This window comes from Rutilus rutilus (assembly GCF_951802725.1).
Source record: "Rutilus rutilus genome assembly, chromosome: 23".
NCBI classification, from domain to species: domain Eukaryota; kingdom Metazoa; phylum Chordata; class Actinopteri; order Cypriniformes; family Leuciscidae; genus Rutilus; species Rutilus rutilus.
This window is the reverse complement of record NC_140233.1, coordinates 3,090,001-3,100,000: the sequence shown is the minus strand read 5'-3', so window position 1 is coordinate 3,100,000 and position 10,000 is coordinate 3,090,001. Positions and strand designations below refer to the sequence as shown.

The 10,000-nt window shown below is 37.3% G+C and overlaps 1 protein-coding gene across 6 annotated transcripts in view; it reads left to right on the top strand.

Annotated features, from left to right (window-relative positions):
- Positions 1 to 10,000, top strand: part of myo9ab (myosin IXAb) — a 100,136-nt gene that overhangs the window by 27,735 nt on the left and 62,401 nt on the right. For all 6 annotated transcript variants that reach the window (XM_084396819.1, XM_084396818.1, XM_084396816.1 and 3 more), the window contains exon 2: positions 4,136 to 5,057. In XM_084396819.1, coding sequence (XP_084252945.1) covers positions 4,212 to 5,057 — 846 coding nt within the window. In that variant the 5' untranslated portion in view covers positions 4,136 to 4,211. The remainder of the gene's footprint in view (positions 1 to 4,135; positions 5,058 to 10,000) is intronic.

The window sequence follows — 10,000 nt, the reverse complement described above, 5'->3', positions numbered from 1 at the left end:
TAAATATTTAATAAAAAAAAAAAAAAAAAATCTTGATCATTTTTATTATATATCTCGCAGTATAAATAATATAGATAAATATAATATAAAAAACATTATATATATATATATATATATATATACAGCATATATATTACATATTACATGCGTATATATATGTGTGTGTGTAATATATATATATATTTCCTCTTTCCTCTTTCAGTTCCTGTTGTGTTCTTGTATGTTCGGTTCCTGTCCAATAAGCCATACTCATAGTTAAGTCTTTCATTTGTCTCTATTAAGAAAAGCTTCCCGCTGACGGCACTGACAGTCCAGAACGATCCCGGGAAAACTGTGAGGAATGCCGAAACACATGAACGTGTCTGTTATCCTCTCTCTCTCTCTCTCTCTCTCTCTCTCTCTCTCTCTCTCTCTGTCTCTCTCTGTCTCTCTCTCTCTCTCTCTCTCTCTCTCTCCTGCAGCTCATTACGGCCTGTCAATCATCTTTATTGGTGAAGGGGAAATATTCCTCCTGTCAGCGTCAGAGACCTGAGGCATCATGGGATAGGGAGATTCTCCAGTGTTTGTGGTGTCTGTGAGTTTAAGGAGGATTTGTATTTAATGAAAGACAGAAGTGTGTTAATAGAGCAGACGTGATGTCACTCAACACACGGTCGATCTGTACACTATATATACACACACACAGTCAAACATCATTCAGACACCAGATATCATTTTTGATATTGTTTTACTAGTGTGATCAGGACACTATAGTTCATTTCTGTAAGTGAGGAGAGCAAAATAAAGTAAACTGTGACATATTATACCCAATAATTCTTCATACAGAGACTACCAGTAACATTTATGACCATAAATGATCCAGACACTTTGAGCTGATCATGTTTTGCTGAAGTGTGTTTTCTTTAATTGCTAATGCTCTTTTTACACACAGACTGAACACAATGAAGCATTGCTTGGTCACTGGTTGAGCTAAACTGGTATTATCTAATTGTGTAGTTAAATTTAACAGCTGACAGATATTCAACATAATTCATGTGTGAGACAGTCTAACAGAAGGACGGACAAAACCAGTCAAATATCAACTGAGTTCTGCTCATATTTTATTACCGTTTTAGAAACTATAGTGAATAAACTGATAATGTGAGAAATGTTGAAGGTGTGTGAACACGTGTGTGTGTGTGTGTGTGTGACTGTGAGTGCTCTACATTGGCTGCCTCATGCACTGGATATTGTTGACACAAATGTTGGGTAAAGCATTGCATTTCTAATTGATAGTCATGGATAGATTTGCTCTTTTTCCACACAGGTTGTTGCATTGCATTGTGGGACTGCATTGTCTGAGGGAAGCTCACCCAGATCTGTAGCGTACGGCTTCTGGAGAGCCTTTGCTCTGTTTTCTCTCACTCAATGGAAACAAGTATCTTGGAGATTCTCCAGAAGTCCCACAGAAGAGTTCGGGGCGACATGATTGAGCAAATGATGATTTGTAGATTAACTTTCCTGAAAGCAGCTGCGCTAACACACACACACACACACACACACACACACACACACACACACACACACACACACAGATGAACAGAAGCGTTCATGCTCTCAGAGGACGAGCTTCTCCCGCAGACAAAAGCCAGTGTGTGTGTGTGTGTGTGTGTGTGTCTGTGTGTGTGTCTGCACACCTGGAAGAGCTGGACGCGGGCCAGAAACCTCAGGAAATGAGACGGGATGAATTGAGAAGAGTTGAATGACAGATAGAGAGCATTGTGTCGTCAGGAACGACAGCCCATGACACTTTACAGGGTTGCTTCTCATTTCCAGTGCCTTTGTAAACGCACACACACACACACACACACACACACACACACACACACACCTCTGAAATACCAGCGCTTTCATAACAGGCACAGAAGGTGTGTGTTACGCCCACGTCTGCATGTTTAAAATGGCATCAACAAACCTAGAAACGCTTGCTGGACATTTATATACCGTAAGATTGTAGTCTTGAGTTTATGGAAGTTTATGTTCATGAATTCAGACAGTGGGATATTATTTATATACTCTTAGTGTATTTTTTATGTCTTTACAATTACAACATATATTATTTTTTTATTTTTTATTTTAATGTAATTTATTTTATATTTTAATAGAATATAATACATTTTATTTTATATTATAATAAAATATTACTATATTATATTATAATAAATCAAAGTACTCTATTTTGTTATTATATTTTATTATAATAATCAAATCAAATATTTTATTTTATATTCTATTTTTTGTAATAAAATAATATATTAAATTGTTAAATTATAATATATTAAAATAAAACCTATATTGTATTATAATAAAATAAATATATTTATGTATATACTTTTATAGTATTTTTATGTTTTGACTTACTGTTTATTTTCATATTTTCAGTTTTCATTTTAATTCAAGTTTTAGAAATTTAATTTTGTTTGTCATTTGTATTAGTTTTTGATTTTTAAATATTTCTATATAGTAGTAATAGATTTTTACAGTTTTAGTTATTTTACATCAACTTTCATTTGCCAAGGCAACATTTCCCATGTTCATTTAAGTTTAAGCTGTTCATCAAATATTTATTTATTTTTGCCCACGATGCTGATAGAAACCGTGTGATAAAATACAGTTTAATGAGCACAAATGACACATTTCCCCTTATTTTGCACAATATTTACTTCATTTTTGAAAATACAAAAAACTTGCATTATACATTGCATTAAAATGACCAAATATCATTGGATCCCGAGTCTCTACTGTAAATCTGTGCGAGTCTAAAGCTGAAATATGTGTGTGTGTTGTCGTGCATCTGTCTGTAAGTGTGTGACTGAGCTGGAATGTGTGTGTGCTGTAAACCAGATCATGGTAAGATAAACACACTTCACACAGTTGCTGTTGCCAGTCAGTGTTGTTCAGTGCTGGCGTTCACACACTCCGCTCTCGCTGGATGGATGATGTTCTCAAGATAACTCATTTATGCTCTTTAAATGTTTTCCAAACATGCCCAAGTCTGTGGGAATGAAATCTTGTTTTCGTAATGAGTAAAATGCTCTTTTTATGAAGGAGTTTTTAGCAAAAGTTAAAAAAGCTAAAGTTTTTCAAGAAATCAGAATTAAAGTCCCGTGTGGCCAATGAGAAGCTGTATACGTCTCTCAGTCTTGAGTTTGTGTTCATGAATTCAGAATAGTGTTATTTTAGTGGGAAATTATTTATGTATTGTTAGATTATTTTTTTAATATGTTTTGAATTACCATTCATTTGTATATTTAAAAAAAAAAAAGATTTGTGCTTTAATACATTTTTATTCTTTTTTTTTTTTTCAGTTTAATATAGTTATACTTCCATTTGAGTAATTTTAGTACTTTAAACTTATTAATTTCAATTAGTTGCAAAGGCAACATTTTCATTTAATATTATTTTATTTTTTAGTTTAATTTTAGTTAAAGTTTTAGAAATGATGTTTTGTGCTTTTGTCAGTTTTCTATTTAAAAAAAAAATTCTATTTAGGTTTAATTTATTTTTAGTCATTTTAGTATTTCAACTTATTTATTTCCTTTAGTTGCCAAACAACATTTCTAATTTTCATTTAAGTTTAAGTTTTTCATAATTTTTATTTTATTTTATTTTATTTTGTTAATTGCCAAGGCATATTTAAAAAAGTTTTATTTTATTTTATGTTTTGTTAATTGCCAAGGCATATTTTATTTATTTATTTATTTATTTATTTATTTATTTATTTTGTTAATTGCCAAGGCATATTTTATTTTATTTTATTTTATTTTATTTTTATTTATTTTTATTTATTTTTATTTATTTTTATTTATTTATTTATTTATTTATTTATTTATTTATTTATTTATTTATTTATTTTTTAATTTGCCAAGGCATTTTTTTTATATTTTTTAATTAAGTTTTATTTAATTTTATTTTATCTTATATTTTGTTAATTGCCAAGGCATATTTTATTTAATTTAATTGCCAGGGCACATTTTATAAAAAAAAAAAAAAAAAAAAAAAAAAGATTAGTAATCGTTTAAGTGTTAGCTACAATACCAGCACTGCCTGTCCAGGGAGTTCCCGCAGGTGTCTGACGGTGTGCGTCTCTCCGCAGGTGGGATGCCGTGAATGCGGCGCGTGACTCTGGCGTTGGCGTTGCGTCTCGAGCCGATGGAAACTGCTGCCCCATCATGAGCTGCCATGACGCCGGAGGGCGTCGCCGCTACGAGGACTCGGAGTTCACGCTGCGCGTGTATCCCGGAGCGCTATCCGAGGGCACCATCTACTGCCCCGTCACGGCCCGAAAGGTCACGTCGGCGGCCGAGGTCATCGAGCTGCTAATCGAGCGACTGCAGCTGGACCGCGCGCGGCTCTACGTGCTCGCCGAGGTCAAGGAGTTCGGCGGGGAGGAATGGATCCTGAATCCGTGCGATTGTCCGGTTCAGCGTATGATGCTATGGCCGCGAATGGCGTTGGAGAACCGGCTAGGCGGCGAGGATTACCGGTTCCTCTTGCGGGAGAAGAACCTTGACGGATCCATCCATTACGGGAACCTTCAGATGTGGTTGCGTGTGACGGAGGAGCGTAGACGTATGGTGGAGCGCGGTTTCCTCCCGCAACCCCCCGCGGGACAGTACGTGGCCGACCTCTGCGCTCTCCCGGATCTAAACGAGCGAACTTTGCTCGAGAACCTTCGCGGACGCTTTCGGCAGGAGAAGATTTACACGTACGTCGGCGGGATTCTGATCGTCGTCAATCCCTTCAAGTTCCTGCCCGTTTACAATCCCAAATACGTCAAAATGTACGATAACCATCAGCTGGGGAAGCTGGAGCCGCACATCTACGCGGTGGCGGACGCGGCGTATCACGCGATGCTCCAGAGGAAGAAGAACCAGTGCATCGTGATCTCTGGAGAAAGCGGATCGGGAAAGACTCAGAGCACCAACTTCTTGATCCATCACTTGACGGCGCTCAGCCAGAAGGGCTTCGCTAGCGGCGTCGAGCAGATCATCCTCGGAGCCGGACCTGTTCTGGAGGTAAGGGGCACTTTAATGTTCAGTAGTGCTGGGCGGTATACCGGCTCATACCGAATACCGGCGTTTATTTTTCTTATGATATGAATTTTTAAAGGGGTGGTTCAGGATTTTGGACATCGGACCTCATTTCCAAGTTAGCCTGTGTGTTATTTATCAGTGGAGACAGTTTTCAACATTTTTCATGCAGTCCTTCCAGTTGCGTAGTTCGCCGGTGCTAGGCTAGCGCGAGTCAACGGTATCTGCTAGCCTGCCATTAAAAACAGCTTTACCCACTCCACAGTACACCAAAAGCAAATAAATGATAACGCCAGACTATCGATGTAAATATCTGTTGAGAGAATAATGTTAGAAATCAAACTACCCTTTCATCTCAGTGATCGCATTACATTTGCAGGAACTAGTTTCTAGAGGAAACAATCCAGCCGTCTCCATTGAGCTTGTGTCGTGTGAAGCCGCCTCCTCGTCATCTCTGACTTATAACAGGAAACAGAACAACGTCTGAAAGCTGCTCTGTGACGGGGTGTACAGCAAACAAGCTAAACAACCCAGAGATACGGTTTTATAAACTGTTGAACACAAAAAACAGTGTTTAAGGACACAGAAGATGAAACCATTAATTTATACAGTGAACAAATAGTGTTATTTTAAATTTAGGCCTAATTATTAATTTCTGAACCTGAATACTACTGTTAGACTTTGTAACTTTGTTATTTAGTATAAATATATGAGTATAAGTTAAGTAGATCATTATTAAAATAAAATAAAATGCATTCAAATCTATTTCAAAATAGCAACTCAGTTGTGTTTTTTTTATTGTACCAGTAAAACAGTATATAATAATTTTTATTTATATATATATATATACAAACAAAACGTAAAAATATTAAACTTAAAAAAAATCTAATATTTTTGAGTGACTCAAACAAATTATTGAATTGAAAAAAAAAATACATTAAATTTAAATTAATTCGAATCAAAATATTGCATAAAAACATGTGAAAGTCACATTTTCCTAATTTTTTTCCAGTGAAATCCCCATAAACATGTGAATATTCAGTGCATCTACCGTCTGATATTCTAGAAGCTGCTGCGTGCCTGAAGTGCTCGTGCAAGTGTCTCGTCTTTGGCTGATTTGCACAGAAAGTGTGTTTTCTTGTGTCACCCTGAAACCCGACTCTCCCGCTGATCCACCAAACGTCTGGTGGAGGTTCTCTTCTCTTCTCTGGTGTCGTGGCTCTCTCTCTCTCTCTCTCTCTCTCTCTCTCTCTCTCTCTCCAGGCCTGAGGCTGATAATGAGACTCTATCATCAGCCTCACTCTGATTACGGCACTCTCTCACACTTAGACTCGTGTACTGTATGTGAACACAGAGAGCCGGCGAATGAGCATCTCTGAACCCAGCGCCGCGGGTCCTAACCTAACGCTGGTGTGTGATTGGGCTAGGGGTGTCTAAAACACGCGTTCTTTGCTCAAGTGTGTGTTGGATCCTGGCGTTTGGAAAGAGTGAGAACGAGTGTTTATGCACCGCGTCTCTTCCATCATGGAAATAGAAACATTCGCTCTTCCTGCAGTTATGACAAATATTCCTGCACACAGATGGGAACAGTTCTGTTTGTGTTTGTGATGTCACTCAGTGCGCTTATGGAGTGTGTGTGTGTGTGTGTGTGTGTGTGTGTGTGTTTGTTTGAGTGTATGGGTGTGTGACTGTGTTTGTGTGTGTGAGTGAGTCTGCGTGTGTGTTTGAGTGATTGAGTGTATGGGTGTGTGACTGTGTGTGAGTGAGTCTGCGTGAGTGAGTCTGCGTGAGTGAGTGTGTGAGTGAGTGAGTGAGTCTGCGTGAGTGAGTGAGTGAGTGAGTGAGTGTGTGTGTGTGTGTGTGTATGGGTGAGTGACTGTGTGTGTGAGTGAGTGAGTGAGTGAGTGAGTGAGTGAGTGAGTGAGTGAGTGAGTGAGTGAGTGAGTGAGTGAGTGAGTGAGTGAGTGAGTGAGTGAGTGAGTGAGTGAGTGAGTGAGTGAGTGAGTGAGTGAGTGAGTGAGTGAGTGAGTGAGTGAGTGAGTGAGTGAGTGAGTGATTGTGTGAGTGATTGTGTGAGTGTGTGTGTGATATTTTAACACGTACCAGACGGACGTTCTTCGTCTAGTCAATAGCGGATTGTATTTGTTGGACACGCATGTCGACAGTGACAATCTCAGATTTAACACAGATACGGTGTGTTTTTGCTCACACACATTATATTCTACATCACATGTACACTAACTAGTGTGAGTTTAGTGTGTAATAGCCATATTTCTGACCATGTGACCATCATAGTTTCTGTCAAAATGCCAGTTACTGCAGCAAAAGCAAGTGTAGTATCAGTGTTATTTCAGTGTGTGTGTGTCAAGTCAAGTGTATTTGTATAGCGCTTTTCACAATACAGATTGTATCAAAGCAGCTTCACAGTATTAAATTAAAATAATACAACAAGGTTTGTTTCTAGTGGAATTTATTGATTGATAAAATCAAATTAGATATCCCCCAAATATCCCCAACTGAGCAAGCCAAAGGCAACAGTGGCAAGGAACCGAAAAACTCCATCAGGTGACCTAATGGAGAAAAAAAAACCTTGGGAGAACCCAGGCTCAAACCTGTGTGTGTGTGTGTGTGTGTGTGTGTGTGTGTGTGTGTGTGTGTGTGTGTGTGTGTGTGTGTGTGTGTGTGTGTGTGTGTGTGTGTGTGTGTGTGTGTGTGTGTGTGTGTGTGTGTGTGTGTGTGTGTAGTTCCACTCTGATTATTTCTCCAGGAACTAGAAAGCAGCTGATGATGTCATCATTATTACACTGACTAATTAGTGTGTTCATTTACTCTCTCCGAGTGTTTCTGATGATGGGTCGACCTGACGTGCGCGCTGACATTTCACGCATGAGAGAACACACACACACACACACACACACACACACACACACACACACTGGCTAAGCGTTTGCATCTGCATTTGTATATTAATATAAGTAAATAAATAAAAATGAGATATAATTAAATAATTTAAAATGTTATTAATAAATAATAAAAACTAGATTTAATAAATAAATAAATAAATTAGATAAAAATAAAGTATATATAAATAAATAAATAAATAATACAACATTTTATTAAAATTACATTAAACTATAACTTTAGATTACAATAAATTAAAGTAACTAAATAAAAATAGTTATAAATAAACTATTAATACAAAATATGACTAAAATTAATAAAAATTAGATTTAATTAAATAAATTACAAAAATTAAATAATACATACACGGTACTACAAATAAAATGTATTATTATTATTATTATTACTATACTAAGTATAAAAAACAATGCACCTTAATAGAAGCTAAATATTTAAAAAATAATACTTTAAATATATAGTATATAGTAAACCAAATTAATTTAGTATAAACCGGGTCTTAAAACATGAAAAAATCTAGATTTTCGGCATCTAAAAGATGAGAAAAGAAGAACATGAACATGCGTGAATCTAAACGAGGATTTCACATCATCATAATGAGACTAACATGACATCATCAGCCTGCACTGCATCATGTGACGGATTTAATTTCACTGATCATTAAAGGTGCATTGCGCAACTTTTCATGTTAAAAATACCCGTTTTCTAACCCATACATGCTTAAACAATTGCCTGATGGGCTGACTGAGCCCTTCTCTGATCACTGCGATTGCCTCTATAATCCTGTACAGTAAAATAAATAAGAGGGATTCGGGTCGGAATCTGAGACTGGGCGTGACGTCATGCGCGTTCACGGCACGCTCATATGTCTGGCAGGTTTGTGATTGTGTATGCGCCGACGCCGCCATTCTCCGTAGAAAATGGATTCTAAGAGACCGGCTTGTAGTTCATTTCAAACACCAACGCAAACTCCACGTAAGATAAAAAAAAAGAGAACTTTTGTCTAGTGCAACCAAAAGGTCCAAATTGGAGTCAGACAGGCGTCGGGGTAAGACGAGAGTAAACATAGGGAAGGCTTTCAACAAATGGAGAGATCTCCGGTCTGCTCTAGGGCTCAAACGGGATCCTCAGTTGGCTTTTTTCTTGATAAAAAGGTAAGATATATCCCATTCTCTAATGTCTGATACGGCCAATAATGACAATAAATGACGATCCATAAAATGTGTAATGCTTTAGCGTAAGCTAGATAAATGTACAATCGGAATAGGTTTTACTAACTTACCATTGTCAGTGATCAGGTTCAGAATGATTGTGATATAAAATGCTGATATATAAGTTAGATACTTAGACACAAATTTTGAGCAAATTACTGCTTAATTACGATGTATTGCTATTGGAATATGCTACTTAGCTGATCAATAAAACAGGCTAAACCCCCGCAAATCTTCGGCGGATTAGCCTGTTTGGCTTTTATGGTAACGTCATAGTGCCACTTGATTGTTTATTACCTTGAGACATTTGGGTGTACTTTGTTGACCGACTGTGTATGGTATGGTATCATGATTACAATTTTGAGCTTTTACAAAGTTATAACTTATATTGTTCATGAACGTGTTTCCATAATAATAGTCATAAGTGGATACAGTAAACACATAACACAGTTCAACATGGAGATAGATGGGAATAAAAAACTAAGTTTTCTACTACCCCCATTTTTTCCCTCACACATAAGTGTGTTATTTACTCAATTGCCTTTCCTTTCACATATTTTAAATTACTTGCAGATTTAAAACTTTATTACCTCTGAAGACATTATGATTGTAAACAAAAGATTTGTGCGGCTGATGCTCCTTGGGTTATGACCAGCTCGAGCTCGTGCAAGCGTGCGTGTGCGTGTGGTCCGTGAGCGTGCACACCTCTGGTTGCAGTTTCGCTTGCCGCCAGAGGGGGCGTAGTTCTGCGAAAACTCAGACTCTCGCGCAATGCACCTTTAAGGATGTGTAATCGGA